The 15,820-nt window shown below is 39.1% G+C and overlaps 2 protein-coding genes across 2 annotated transcripts; one reads left to right on the forward strand and one right to left on the reverse strand.

The window, feature by feature from the left end:
* Window positions 1–751: 751 nt before the first annotated feature.
* Window positions 752–3,029, reverse strand: LOC18781564 (receptor-like protein 2). Its single transcript, XM_020553920.1, has one exon. The coding sequence runs from the start codon at window positions 3,024–3,026 to the stop codon at window positions 762–764; it is 2,265 nt and encodes a 754-aa protein (XP_020409509.1). The 5' UTR covers window positions 3,027–3,029; the 3' UTR covers window positions 752–761.
* Window positions 3,030–7,227: 4,198 nt separating this feature from the next.
* On the forward strand, window positions 7,228–9,612 carry LOC18781562 (tyrosine-sulfated glycopeptide receptor 1). Its single transcript, XM_007214775.2, has one exon. The coding sequence runs from the start codon at window positions 7,259–7,261 to the stop codon at window positions 9,431–9,433; it is 2,175 nt and encodes a 724-aa protein (XP_007214837.2). The 5' UTR covers window positions 7,228–7,258; the 3' UTR covers window positions 9,434–9,612.
* Window positions 9,613–15,820: the final 6,208 nt, after the last annotated feature.

Here is a 15,820-nt window from a genome sequence, read left to right on the forward strand (position 1 = left end):
CATATGTCAAGCATGTGAGGTTGTGACAAATTGGATGGAATTCGAAAAATTTAACGACAGAGAGTGACGGAATTGGATATTTGTAATGAATTTGAGAAATAAATTGACAGACAAAATAATTCAAGGAATAGTTGAATTAGTGTACATGATAATTCAGCGGATAACACGATTGAAAATCCATATTTTGTTGCTTAGATACGTTGAAAAGAGGTTCCAACTAATGTTGCCAAATTGTAGACCACATTAAGTCTAAAGAGGGGTCCTCGATGAGAGCATCAGACCTCCTTATTTCAAAGCCTGCGACGACTCCAAGCACTTGACCGCAGTGGAAGGCTACCACTACATTCAAAAAACTTGGAAGATTGTCATAGGTTAATTAAAGAAGATAATTGCATTGTCCTCCTTTGAAATTAATTCATTTCACTCAAATATTTGCTTCCATAAGCATTTGCACAGACCTGGACAGCCAGATCTGTAGCTGATCAGTTGTATTTGTTGCTTGTTTTGGTTTCACAAGTATGTGCTGCATTAAATTTTGACTACCCATTTTTGTATTCATTTGATATAGTATTCATGACTTTGGACAGCCAAAATCCCTCTTTATTGTTGCTTGCAAAAGGTAGCGTGAAAGAAACTGCATCAAAAAAGAAGATATAATTATAAGGACAAACTGTGCCGTATTACATTAGGAACGCTAAAAAGAAAAAGAAAAAAAAGAAACACAAATAAAAGAGAAAATATAAAAAGTACAATAATAGCCTCTAAGGCTTTCTCTTTATCATGTTGATGCGCACTGTTATCATCACATAGAGCCTATCTTGTACATTGTATATGAATCGAAAATACGCATATCTCCATGTCTTGTTAATAATTAAAGAACCACACACTCCCCAAAATCCCACTATGAACCCTAGCACAATAGAAGAAATATAAAACCATGGAAGTTGATGAATCTCATTGCCCATGCCTTTCTTGTTATCTTCATCAATGCATTTATTTGGTCGATCACACTTATTTGGAAGTGGTGCACCACAAAGTTTTGGATTCCCCTCAAAGGCAGAAGCGTTGAAGCTTTGGAGCTGAGTGCTTGTTGGTATTGGTCCTTGGAGATTATTGTATGAGACATTAAATTCTTTCAAGAAAGTAAGGCTCGCCAATGACGATGGGATTATTCCAGACAAGTGGTTCATGGAGAGGTTCAAAACCTCTAAATTTTTTAGGTTAGATATTTGGTCTGGAATGACGCCGGAGAAGTTGTTGGAGTGAAGAACCAACCCACGGAGAAACTGTAATTGGCCGACCTCAATAGGTATGTCACCAACAATGTTATTGTTTGATAAGTCTATCGTTGCTGGATAGGAAGAAATTTTGGACGACAAATAATAATTTGGGTTTCTGGCGAGAGTGTGAAAGTAGAAAGGCAATTCAAATTCATTACTAGTGTCATCTACTTGAGATGTAATATTGGGTTCATATACCAACCTTGGTAGTCTACACAGTTGCTTTGGAAATTCACCTGAAAATCGGTTCTCTGACAACTTGATATAAAACAATCTAGGAAGAGTCCCCAACCAACTTGGAATTGGCCCTGTTATTTCATTACCACTTAGAAGCAAAATCTTTAGATTTTGGAGCTTTGATAACCACACAGGTAGTTGACCAGTAAGGCGACTATCAACCAAACACAATACCCGAAGATTTTGGAATCCGTCAAAATCAACCATGTCATCATCAGCTGGCATTCCCTCACCTTTAAAGGAACCACTAAGCATGAGTGCGTGAAGACTTTTGCAATGCATCAATATCTTCATTGCCCCCGTGAGATTGGTGAATTGGTTGAAACCAAGCGAGAGGAAGGACAAGGATTTCAATGAAAGAATCTGAGCTTGTATCTGTCCCGCTAGATTATTTCCAGTCAACCGAATGGCCTTTAGGGACCTACATGAGTAAAGGCTTACGGGAAACGTACCAGTGAAGTTGTTGACCCTTAGGTCAAGTTTAGCAAGTTGGTTAAGTTTGGAGAAATCAAGCATGGAGATATTTCCTTCCAAGTTGTTTGTTCCCAAACGTAGTTCTACAAGGTTTGTGCAATTCATCAAAGATGGGGGCAAAGCACCTTCTAAAAGGTTGAAATCAAGGGCCACAAACTTCAACTTGGAAAGCTTCCCCAAATTGAGAGGAAGCTCACCGCTTAATTGATTAATGTAGAGATCAAGGATTGCAAGGTTGGTGAGGTTAACAATTTTATCACTAATGGCCCCATGTAGTGAACTGAGAGGTATTGCAATTTCTTCAAGTTTGGTAGCATTATAAATATCTCCTGGAAGTAATCCTGAGAGGTTATTGTGACCTGCACGAAAAACCTGCAGTTTGGAACACTTCCCTAGTCCAGGAGCAAGGTTTCCATTGAATAGATTGGAAGAAAAATCCAATAGCCTAAGGAAGGGAGAAGAATGGAGACAAATAGAGGATGGGACATACCCTGTGAAGGTATTGTTGCTGACATTGAAACTAGTCAAGTTGCTTGCTTGTTGGAAGAATGAAGATGGAATTGCACCATGAAAGTGATTGCTAGACAAATCGACTGTCCGGATTTTGCTGGATGGTGGAGAAAATGGTAGCTCTCCAGAAAGAAGATTATAGCTCAAATCAAGCAACTCGAGTCGATTCAAAGACAAGAAGAACTGATTTTCAAGTGAACCATATAGTGAATTGTGGGAAAGGTTCAAGTGGGTGAGATGTGTGAGATTTCCAAGTGAAGATGTAGAGAGACCTCCTTTGAGCCCTTTGGAAGGCAAGAGCAAATGGGTGACCCAACCATCTTGATTACAAGTGATGCCCTTCCAACGACAGCAATCAAGGGATGTCGTCCAATTTAAAGGAGGAGAAGATACAGTGGAGGCAAACGACAGGAGAGAGCTGCGTTCAGTGTGTTTGCATGCATGAATATTCGTAGATGTAATGCAAGAGAATAAGAGGAAGAGAAGGAAGGCATGAGCCATTCGGTTGTAAGGCTGCACTTGCATGTTGCTTTGTGTATGTGCCGTTGCTCACAGATTTGTATATATAAATAAACATCAATGCAAATTGAGAAGTCGGCAAACAACAACCACACAATGCAAATTATTGATATCGAAGAGAGATTTGCATTAATGAAACCAAATAGAAGACCTCAATGGGTCTTAAGAGGTTGGCCAGCAGGACTACAAACTTGTCAAAGTCTTTGGATGTTATTTAATACGATACGGCATGTATGCCCAGAGGCGGATCCATTAAGGCGCAAGGAGGTGCAGCTGCACCTCCCTTAGCCGAAAAAATCATTGTAGGTGCTTCAAACTGCCCCTTTGCTCAACTGGTGTACAGATTACCTTATTTCTATTTTCAACATTTAAGTAAATGTAAAGGACAAAGACATTTACTTAAGTTTACAATGTAAATAAGGAAGTACCCCCCATTTGGATTCAAATAAAAATACTAGAAAATCAAATTCCTACCAAATCAAAATATGAAAAATCGATTTTAGTGCAAAATACGATTTAGGCTAAAGGTGATGGCTCATTAAATCAATATATACTTCATACTAAAATCCCATAAAATCAAGTTTTCTTATTTGATATGTAAGGAATAAAAGCCGCCAAAAATTATCTTGAGAAAATGATTATTCCGAAAAACCATTTTTCATACTTAATCAATTTTGCACCTCCGCTAAAAAATTTCTGGGTCCACCACTGTGCATGCCCTAACTGTACATGGTCATATTGGTAAAAGGCAACCTCGTACAACCCTCTAAGTGATGAACACGTAAGAATCCCAATATGACCTAACTTTACATTAAGACAAGACTTAATATCTCAAAATGTTTAGTCACATCCAATTCATATAATGCCTGATGTTTCTCGGTATCTACCTATGCTAGAGGTCACATCCAATTCATAAATACAGCTTAAACACAAATCAACTCGTATACTACAACCTTCAGCAACAATAGAAAGAATAAGAAGAAGTAGAAATTACCTATGTTCAAAGTTGAATGTTGCTATTATTCATACTGATCTGGGAATACGTAATTTCTACTTCGTCTTCTTTCTGTTGTTTGTGGATGCTCTAAAGAAGTTATTTTGGGTTTAAGTTGTCGTTGTGAATCTGATGATGACATGGTTGAATGTACTTATATTTTGTCAGAGGAACTAGTTTCCAGAGGGTAGAATGTACTTTATATTTTGTCTTTTTTGATGTTTTCCTTATGTAAGGCACACAGTTTGTTCTCATAATCTGTCTTCTCTTTCTTTTTTTTCTTTTTTTTTTGTGAACCTGAGAATAGTGTTTGGAATATGTAAGACACTTGATATTTTCCTTAGATAATTTGAATAGTAAGACACTTGATGATATTTTCCTTAGATAATTTGAATAGTAAGACACTTGATAGTAACGCTATGAAATGAGGGGTTCTGGTCCTCTCATCGTGGCCCTCTTTAGACTTAATGCGGTTTACAATTCCAAATGCCTTCAAAATCAAAGATGAAATTTCAGCCAATCGTCTTCATTTTTCAAATACGGAATCGCTTCATGAAAGTGAAAGGTATACTTGACTAATATTATATGCAATCCCATCACATTGACTTTGGACTCCCAATCACTATGGTCTTCGCTTTGCGTCAATAATCTCAAGCTAAAAGAAACGAAAGAAATTATGCCTTTATTTGCTCATATCAAATATAACTATCCAGACCTGTGGACAATGACAATACAATAGAAAAAAAAAAAATTATTGCATTTTCTCAGAGACCATGTGAAGCGGAAGACAACTGAGTTTATGTATTGTCACACCAAAGAACAAGTGGCTGAAATCTTCATTAAAGCCACTGTCGATTGATCCCTTGAAAATGCTAGGAAAAATACTGCTAGGTATGAAGGCATTTTGATTTGAGGGGTGCAGTTCAAATCAATATATGCGTAGTTGGTGAAATTGGCATAACTTTTTCAACTAACATCTTCAAAAGAAATGTTAAATTCTATGTGGAAGCTAAATCAGCAGGAAAAAAAACTGCAAAACGTACTCCAACCAAAGTGTCTAACTCTTACGTAGCGAGAATTGGCGCTGGTAGCAGCTTTTCATTTTGTATTAACTTTTACCAACTGGCCAACCAAATAGTCGTTTGGGCTCTGTCCCGTGAGGCCATTTGATTCAATTTTATGCATTTCTCTTTCTTCAACTACTGTTGCTTTATTTATTATTTATTTTAGGATCAAGTCAACTACAATAAATCCCCCAAATTATGCGGTCATTAGGCCATCTTTAGTCATGGGCTAAATATAGTTATAAAATAATGCAAAACTCATCTCTAGTCACAGGCTAAAAAAATATATGGCCAAATTTAGAGGACCACCTTTAGCCCCTTAGCCCTCCCACTAGGCAACTTATAGCCCAGATATAGCCCATGCCAAATTTTTTTGTGAGCCCAATGCATGTACTTTCCAAAAAGAGAAAGTATCACCCGTGGGTGCGAGCACGGAATATCTCGTGCAACTGCATATCCAAAAGGCTAATATTAAAGGTGCGCTGATGTCTCCTAGATGTTAGTTTTTATTTTATAATATTTTTAAATGTATTTAAATTTGTTTTTAAAAAAAAATATAAACAATTGGTTCTAATCATTGGGAGGTCATAACCTTTTGAAATGCAGCCTTTTTTTTTTCTTTTTTTTTTTTTCAAAATTGCCTTTGTTGTCTTTATTTTCATTATTTTTGAAAAAATAAAAATAAAATATGTCTATAAATACCTCAAAATTTCTTCAAAAATTTTCCCACTCATTTCATTCTACATTTCTTACAAATTCTATCACATTCTCTACTTATTCACAACTTTCCACACTCTTTCTTTTTGTCCAATATTTTCCACATTCATTTCATCCAAACATTTCCTATAAATTTATTCTCTTTACTTATTTTGTTATTCACATTGTTTGAAAAATGTCCCGAATTTCGAAAGGACAAAATTGGTCATGAGTGGAAGATGAACATCTTTGCAAGGTTTTCATAAAAGTCTCTGAAGATAGCGTAGTGGAATATTGTCTCTAAATAGTAGTTTAATTAAATTAAGCAATACATAGTTGTGGAATATATGAGTGTTGTACCATAGTTTTTCTCAAAATAATAAAATTTGAAGGGCCCTAAAATATAGTCCTGCATGGCTAGAGATGGAAAAATTTAGCACTACATTTAGCCCTATGACTGGAGACGACCTTACAAACTCATACCTAACATTTATTGACCCGTTTGACCAGTACACAAACGTCATGGAACCTTACAAAATAAACCCTTCGTCAGAAAAACCGTTAAAATTTATGTTAACTGCTGATGTAGCAAAACTATGTTCCAATTATTTTTCACATGTTTTCATATTTTTCAATGATGTTGCATTAATTGAATTGAAGAGTCTGTTGGAGCAAAAATAATTCAAGTAGCAAATAAACCTTTTCAAATTGCCACATAGGCTAACAAATTTTAATTTGAAGTGTTTAATTTGCTATTACTGTTGGAGATGCTCTTACTTTATAAACACCTTACTAAAAATGTGGGTTTTCGATGTGGGACAAAAAGCTCTTCATTTGGCTTTCAAACTCCAACATCCATTACATGTCCAATGTTTTAGGTGGACTTCATAAGCGGTTGACAGAAAATGTTTAGTACTTGGAGGAGCTCAGAAGTTTAGCAGAAAAGGAAGGAGTTTCCAATCCCAGTAAGGTTAACTTCATCGCAATTTCCTCAACAGCTGAAAGAAATGCACTTCTCTCCCAATGACTATGTGTCCTTTATACGTAAAGGTGCAAATTACATAATTTTGTTCCGCTTGATCAACAATGGATGATGAAGACTTGTGAATGGAACATCAATGTAATGTTGAGATCAGGCTTGACTAGCAATGCATGCGTGCCGTATTAAATAAAACTATATCAAATTTCCAAGAAAATCACCAACACGACAAAGTCGTCGTCATGGACTGTAAATTAAGTAGCTCAAGTCCTCTCCTGGTGGCCCCCTCTTAAGACCCAATGAGGTTTTCTCTTTGAATATCAATAATTTGCATTGTGTGGTTGTTGTTTGCCGACTTTTCAATTTGCAGTGATGCTTACGTATCGTTTTCAAGCATCGTTGCTGTTATATATATATATATATATATATATATATATATATATATATATATATATACAAACCTGTGAGCAACGGCACATACACAAAGCAGCCTTATTATAACTTAATGGCTTATGACTTCCTTCTCTTCCTCTTATTCTCTTACATTATATCTACAAATATTCATGCCTGCAAACAAATTGAACGCAGCTCCCTCCTGTCCTTTGCCTCAACTCTCTCTGCTCCCCCTTTAATAAATTGGACATCACTTGATTGCTGTAATTGGAAGGGCATCGCTTGTGATCAAGATGGTTGGGTCACGCATTTGCTCTTACCTTCCAAAGGGCTCAAAGGAGGTATCTCTCGCTCTTCACTTGGAAATTTCACACATCTCACCCACTTGAACCTTTCCCACAATTCACTATATGGTTCACTTGAAACACAGTTCTTCTTGTCTTTGAATCGACTCGAGTTCCTTGATTTGAGCTATAACCTTCTTTCTGGAGAGCTACCACTTTCTCTACCATCCAGCAATATTCGAACAGTGGATTTGTCCAACAATTACATTCGTGGAGCAATTCCATCTTCATTCTTCCAACAAGCAAGCAACTTGACAAGTTTTAATGTTAGCAACAATATCTTTAGAGGGTATGTTCCGTCCTCTATTTGTCTCAAACATTCTTCTCCCTTCCTGAGGCTATTGGATTTTACTTCCAATGTATTCAATGGAAACCTTGCTCCTGGGCTAGGGGAGTGTTCTGAACTACAGGTTTTCCGGGCCGGTGACAATAATCTCTCAGGCTTACTTCCAGAAGATATCTATAATGCTACCAAACTAGAAGAAATTGCATTACCTCTCAATTCACTACGTGGAGCCGTTAGTGATAAAATTGTCAACCTCACCAACCTTGCAATCCTTGACCTCTACTTTAATCAATTCAGCGGCGAGCTTCCTTTCAATTTGGGGAAACTCTCCAAGTTGAAGTTTGTGACCCTTGATTTCAACAATTTAGAAGGTGCTTTGCCTCCATCATTGATGAATTGCACAAACCTTGTAGAACTACGTTTGGGATCCAACAATTTAGAAGGAGATATCTCCATGCTTGATTTCTCCAAACTTAGTCAACTTACTAAATTTGACCTGAGGCTCAATAACTTCACTGGTACATTTCCAATAAGCCTTTACTCATGTACGTCCCTAAAAGCCATTCGGTTGACTGGAAATCATCTAGAGGGACAAATACAAGTTGAGATTCTTTCATTGAAATCCTTGTCCTTCATCTCGCTTGGTTTCAACCAATTCACTAACTTGACAGGGGCAATGAAGATATTGATGAGTTCCAAAAGTCTTCAAGCACTCATGCTTAGTGGTTCCTTTAAAGGTGAGGCAATGCCAGCTGGTGATGACATGGTTCATTTTGACGTATTCCAAAATCTTCGTTTATTGAGTATGGCCTATTGTCAGCTCACTGGTCAAATACCTGTATGGTTATCAAAGCTGAAGAATCTAGAGATCTTGCAACTAGGTTTTAATGAAATCACAGGGCCAATTCCAAGTTGGTTGGGTACTCTTCCTAGACTATTTTATGTAAGCTTGCAAAACAACCAAATTTCAGGTGAATTTCCAAAGCAACTTTGTAGACTACCAAGGTTGCTTTATGAACCTAATATTGCATCTCAAGTGGACGACACTAGTTATAAATTCGAATTGCCTTTCTTCTTGGGCCCCGTAATCTCAAACCCAAGTTATTATCTATGGTCAACGTTGTCTTCTTATCCAGCAACGATAGACCTATCTGAAAATAACATTGTTGGTGATATACCGAATGAGATCGGCCAATTACAGCTTCTTCGGCAGTTGCGTTTTGGCTCCAACAACTTCTCCGGTGTCATTCCAAATCAAATATCTAACCTCATAAATTTAGAGGCTTTGAACCTCTCCATGAATCATTTGTCTGGAAAAATGCCATCCTCATTGGCAACCCTGAATTTCTTGAAAGATTTTGATGTCTCATACAATAATCTCCAAGGACTAATACCAACAAGCACCCAGCTCCAAAGCTTCGATGCTTCTGCCTTGGAGGGGAATCCCAAACTTTGTGGTGCCCCACTTCCAAATAAGTGTGGTCAACCGAATAAGGTTGTTGATGAAGACAATAACAACAACAAAGACGACGGCAATGGGCATCAACTTCCATGGTTTAATATTTTTGTTGTCTTGGGATTCATGGTGGGATTTTGGGGAGTCTGTGGTTCTTTAGTTATTAATAGTACATGGAGATACACATTTTTCGATTCATAGACTATACACAAGATAGTCTCTATGTGATGATAACAGGGTGCATCATCGCGATGAAAAGAAGGTTTAGAGGTTAGTTATATACATATATATTATTGTATTTTTATTTTTACACGTGTCAAATTCTTATATATATATATATATATATTTGGTTGGAAACTAAATTACCATTATCATGATTTCATCTTGACCATTCATAAATTGGGCTTCTTTGATATATGTTCATTTTCATCAAGAGTAATGGATGTAGTCCACATGCTCTCCCTTTTCAATTGCAATTCACTTTCGCCAAGTAAGCAATTAGTATGAAAACACTTTTCCTAAAATTTAGCATTTCCTTATAGGGATATTTGCATAAATACCACCTAAACTTTTAGTTATGTGCGCTATTACCATATGAACTTTAAATTTTTATTTTTAACCACCTAAACTTTATAAAGTGTTGCAATCCACCACCTATGTCTAACTCTGTTAAAGTTTTTGTTAAATGTAAGGGTGTTTCCTTCAATTCACTGTAACAAAAAAGAATTCTAAAAAAGCAAATTAAAAAAAATAAAAATATCAATCTCTAGCAATAATGAGGAGTTCGATTACTTGTGAAATTAAACTAGAAGACAGATGAGATTTTGGTGGGTTATAGAACACACAAAGATTCAGGCCTTACTTTTCACATGATTTTCATAGTTCTTTGAAGATTCAAAAAAAGTGGAAAATAAAAAAAACCAACGTCAATTTTTGTCCCCCTTCTCTCTGAAACACAAGGGCGATAGTGTTTTATTCATGAGGAAAAAAGGGTAACAAGTACAAAATCGGGCACAAGCCCTAGAGGATTAGGCGAGTACTCTACACCAACCCGAAGCGTAGTGGTCGTTGGCTACGAAGTAGCCTACCTCCTCAACCGCAAGCGGGAGGAGGAACCTTGCCTCCGATAGAGGTCCCCCCCCTCATACAGGACATCAACTGGAAGATCTGGTGGTTCTTCAAACCAAGTAGTCGTAGTTCCAAGATGGGAAGCATAACGTGCCAGACGATGAGCCGCTCCATTTGCAACCCGGCGGATATGGGTAAAACCATCCCCAGTGATCTGGGTTAGCAGAGCCTTAGTGTCTTCCACCACTTGGCCCACATTGGACCTATCAACAGAAGAACTTCGGATTGCTGACAAGATCTGGAGAGAATCACTCTCAAAAATTACATTATTAAAATCCCTTTCCACCGCCAAAATTGCTCCTTCGCGAGCTGCACTTGCTTCAACCTGTAACGCTGAGAAGACATTGTCCACACGCAACGCTCTTCCTGCAACAAACCTACCATTAGAATCGCGCACCACTATTCCCACACCTCCATATGTATTACCTGCTGTCCAAGAGCCATCCAGATTAATTTTTAGACCTCCAGCGCATGGTTTTGTCCAAGTATGAGGCGCAGAACATCCCCGGCCAAAAGCATCCCCCTGGGGGCGAGCACAACAAAATCATGTAGACGAATAGCAGCACTAGCGCTTGTAAATTCTGGCTTGGGTGTTTGGTTATTCCATAGTTTGCCATTTCGAGCCTCCCAGATTGCCCAACCAGTAACAAAAAAGAGGTCCAAATCAGCATAGGATAAATGGTCAATACGTGAGAGGACCCAATCATGCACATGGTGGTATTGTTGAGAGATACCACCGTTGCCAATTAAAGCACAGGCCCAGACCCCTCTGGCAAATGGGCAATACCATAACACATGCAAAGTAGACTCCATTTCAGCCCCACATAATTCACAGCATGTATCCAAATGTATCTTTCGTTTCCACAGGTTGTCCTTGGTTGTTAGAATGCCAGTGCACGCTCTCCACCAAAACAATTTGATTTTGCCTGGAATCTTTGCCTTCCAAAGAGCAGTCCACCCTTTAATAAAACCATTTCCAGTTGATGATGATGCCATGGTCCTGGGATCAAGAACCGTACGTGCTACCTTGTAAGCACTTTTGACCGTGAACTGACCTTTTTTGTCAAAATGCCAGATAAGAGCGTCGTCCTTGTGATGAAAGCTCAGAGGAATAGTTCGGATCACATCCACATCAGGAGGGTAAAGGAGTTTAGATAGGAGGCTGATATTCCAGCGTCAAGGGCAGTCAAGAATAAGCTCATTCACCTTGGTAACAACACAACCATCGGGTTTTGGTGAGATAACCAGAAAGGTAGAAGGGCGTGGCAGCCATGGGTCCTTCCAAATATCAATCTCTGCCCCACTGCCCACCTGCCATCTAGATCCCTGCAAAAGAATTTTCCTGGCTGCACAGATACTCTTCCAAACATAAGAAGACTTTTATGAGACAGGGCCATCAAGAAAAGATTTGTCAGAAAAGTACTTAGCTCGTAGAACCCTTGCTATTAGAGAATTCGGATATTGTATGAGCCTCCATCCTTGCTTAGCTAACATATCAAGGTTGAAAGTGTTGGCGTGACTTGTGGATATTGACTTACTTTCCTTACACACCAAGAATTTCTATTATAATTGTAATTGATTTACTTTAATTCCTGATTTCCTACTGCAAATACATTTAGGAATTTATTATTTACTTGCCCATTCAGGGTTTCGTTGTATTATAAATATGACCTCCTACAAGGAGAAGAATACACAGAAAATTCCCACAAACAAATATTCTCTCATAGTTTTCATATTTTAGCATGGTATCAGAGCCAGGTTCTTGGAATTGCTGACTCTAGTTTCAAACCCTCGCCGCTGCCGCAATGGGGGTTGATGATTTTTTCATCCCTCATAGAGGTAGCACCACCGACTCCTTCTCTCCTTCTCAACCCACCATAGCCGAGTTGAGTGCCTAGATGGCTCAGCTCCTACAGATGCAGACTTTAGCCCCGAATCTGATCCTAAATCAGGATCCTATTTTGACGACCTCGACCCCGACTCCGACTTCGACGACGACCCCGACCCCGACCTCGACCCCAAATTTGTCTCGGATTAAGACCCCGATCCCGACATTGACTCCGACTCCGGCCCCGACTCAAGCTCAGATTCCGATCCCAATTCCTACTCAACCTGTATCCTATGCATCTTCCACTGCACAAATTATGACTTCTAGACTAACGACCCCGACACATGGACTAGATTGCGCATATTGTGGTGATCCAAGACACACTTCTGAGACTTGTTTTAAATCGCATGGCTACCCCAATTGGTGGGCTACTCTTATAGATCGAGGACCATGCAATATGACCAGTAATGGTTATGGATTCCATACTTCTGATAAGATTGATTCCAGGAGCTGGATAATTGATTCCGGTGCAACTGATCATATGACGTTTGATCCTGATGATTTTCTGAATACTACACAACCTCGACGAACCTGTATTGCAAATGCCAATGGTGTTACTTATCCTGTGACAGGGGCTGGCACTGTTGCACTCTCATCCTCTCTCACACTGTCTAATACTTTACTTGTTCCATCTTTATCCACTAAATTGTTGTCAGTTAATCAGCTTACTGAACAATTGAATTGTTGTGTACTCATTTACCCGAGTTTTTGTTTGCTTCAGGATATTCACACTAAGGAGATTCTTGGTCGTGGTACTAAGAGAGGGGGGCTATATTATGTCGATGACTTCAGTCCCGGCATGGCTAACAGCGTGACACATCCCTTTGATAGCAAACAAAAGCAAATCTGGTTGTGGCACCGTCGATTGGGACATCCTTCTTTTAGTTATATGAAGCATCTTATACCAGATTTATTCTCAGGTTTCAAGGACTCTGACTTCACATGTGATACTTGTATTTTGGCCAAGAGTCACCGTGTGCCCTACTCGTTGAGTACGAACAAGTGTACTACTCCATTTACGTTAATTCACTCTGATGTCTGGGGACCTTCTCCTATCACTGCTCCTTCTGGTGTTCGATGGTTTGTCACATTCATCGATGATTGTACACGGATGACATGGCTTTATTTGCTGCAGAATAAAAACGAAGTGTTTTCCTGTTTTCAGTTCTTCCACAAACAGATGAAAACTCAGTTTAATGCTCAAATCCAGATTCTTCGCTCAGACAATGGTGGAGAATTTGTCAATCATGACTTTCAGACTTACTTCCAACAACATGGAATTATCCATGAGACGACTTGTCCTCAGACACCACAACAAAATGGTGTTGCTGAACGAAAGAATCGACATCTTCTTGAAACCGCCTGAGCACTTCTGATTGGCGCTCATGTTCCTCACCATCACTGGGATGATGCTATTGTCACCGCAGTTCATCTGATTAACCGCATGCCTTCTAGTGTACTGACCTTTAAAACTCCCATACAGGTGCTTGCACAACACAGACATCTGCCTTCTGTTTTGGTACTCACACCCCGAATCTTTGGATGTGTAGCTTTCGTTCATCTCCACAAAAATCAACGTAGCAAACTTGATCCATGTGCACTTCGTTGTGTTTTTGTGGGTTATGCCACTCATCAGAAAGGCTACCGCTGTTATCACCCTCCTACCCAACGAACCTATGTCACTTTGGATGTGACCTTTCTAGAATCTGAGTTGTTCTTCCATGACCCATCATCCAATTCTACACTTCAGGGGGAGATACGAAGTGAAGAGCAGAATTGGAGCAACTTGGAAAATCAAGAAATTCTCCTTTGTACGGAAATGATTGATCATTCCGAGTCTGGAGCACGAGATTACTCTCTGTCGAAAAGCGACCAATCGCCCATTCATAGCGATCAATTGCCTGACCCACCTGATCCATGCGAAGATATTTCTGATCCGAGTCTCACACCTACAGACAATACAGAACAACAAGATGAAGACCCCCCCTCTAACTCAACAGTACCAACAGACCAATCTCCTGAGAATATCCTTGAGTTAACTACTCCTACTAGACTTGTGCATTTAGATGATAAAACTATTGGATATCAATTACCTTTCAGGAAAAATCGTGGGAAGCCTCCAAACCGTTATTCACCTGATATTGGCAAGACATCCAAGTATCCAATTGCAAATCATGTATCCACTGAGAAGCTGTCTGAACCACTCAAGGCTTTTGTACATCAGTTGTCTGCTATCCATATTCCAACCAAGGTCTCTGAAGCATTGAAAGATCCTAAGTGGGTCCAAGCTATAAAAGAGGAGATGAAAGCCCTTGAGAAAAATTAGACTTGGACATTGGAGACTATACCCCGAGGAAAAAAGACTATCGGATGTAGATGGGTGTTTACTATAAAACACAATGCATATGGATCTATCGAGCGATACAAGGCAAGACTTGTGGCAAAAGGGTACACACAGACCTATGGTATAGACTATGAAGAAACCTTTGCTCCCGTTGCAAAGTTAAACACCGTCAGAGTCTTATTGTCCCTTGCAGCTAATTTGGATTGGCCACTACACCAGTTTGATGTAAAGAATGCTTTTCTACATGGCGAACTCACGGAGGAGGTGTACATGGACATTCCTCCTGGATATAATACTACTCAGACTGGAACAGTTTGCAGGTTACGAAAAGCATTGTATGGATTGAAACAGTTACCACGTGCATGGTTTGGACGGTTCACCATGGCAATGAAAAACAATGGTTTCAAACAGTGCAACTCAGATCATACTCTGTTCTTGAAACATCGAACAGGGAAGGTAACAGCATTAATAATTTATGTTGATGATATGATTATTACTGGGAATGATAAACAGGAAATATCACAGCTACAAGACTATCTGGCTACGGAGTTTGAGATGAAGGATCTAGGTGGACTCAAGTATTTCTTGGGAATTGAGGTGGCTCGATCGCAGCAAGGCATATTTCTCTCTCAAAGGAAATATGTCTTAGACTTGTTGACAGACACAGGAATGCTAGATTGTAAACCTGCGGACACTCCTATTGTTCAGAATCATCATCTTGGAGAATATCCGGATCAAGTTCCAACTAACAAAGAAAGATACCAAAGGTTAGTGGGAAGATTGATCTATTTGTCACATACTCGACTAGACATTGCTTATGCGGTGACCGTTGTCAGTCAATTTATGCACTCTCCAAGTGAAGACCATATGAATGCAATTCTTCGGATACTTAGATATTTGAAGTCTGCACCTGGAAAAGGACTTATGTTCTCAAAGCATGGTCATCTAAATATTGATGGTTATTCAGATGCAGATTGGGCAGGTAATGTAACAGATAGAAAATCCACATCGGGTTACTTCACATTTGTGGGAGGTAATTTGGTGACATGGAGAAGCAAGAAACGGAATGTAGTAGCTTTATCCAGTGCAGAAGCCGAGTTCAGAGGCATGACTAAAGGGATTTGTGAACTTCTTTGGTTAAGAAAGTTGCTTACTGAACTTGGGTATAAACCTACATCCACAATGAATCTCTTTTGTGACAACAAGGCTGCTGTAGCCATTGCACAGA

The sequence above is a fragment of the Prunus persica genome, unplaced genomic scaffold (genome assembly GCF_000346465.2).
Source record: "Prunus persica cultivar Lovell unplaced genomic scaffold, Prunus_persica_NCBIv2 scaffold_20, whole genome shotgun sequence".
Lineage (NCBI taxonomy): Eukaryota > Viridiplantae > Streptophyta > Magnoliopsida > Rosales > Rosaceae > Prunus > Prunus persica.

What these genes read in the sequence shown, in the direction of transcription:
- LOC18781562 (XM_007214775.2), top strand. Translation starts at nt 7,259, where the DNA reads ATGGCTTATGACTTCCTTCTCTTCCTCTTATTCTCTTACATTATATCT.
- LOC18781564 (XM_020553920.1), bottom strand. Translation starts at nt 3,026, where the DNA reads ATGCAAGTGCAGCCTTACAACCGAATGGCTCATGCCTTCCTTCTCTTC.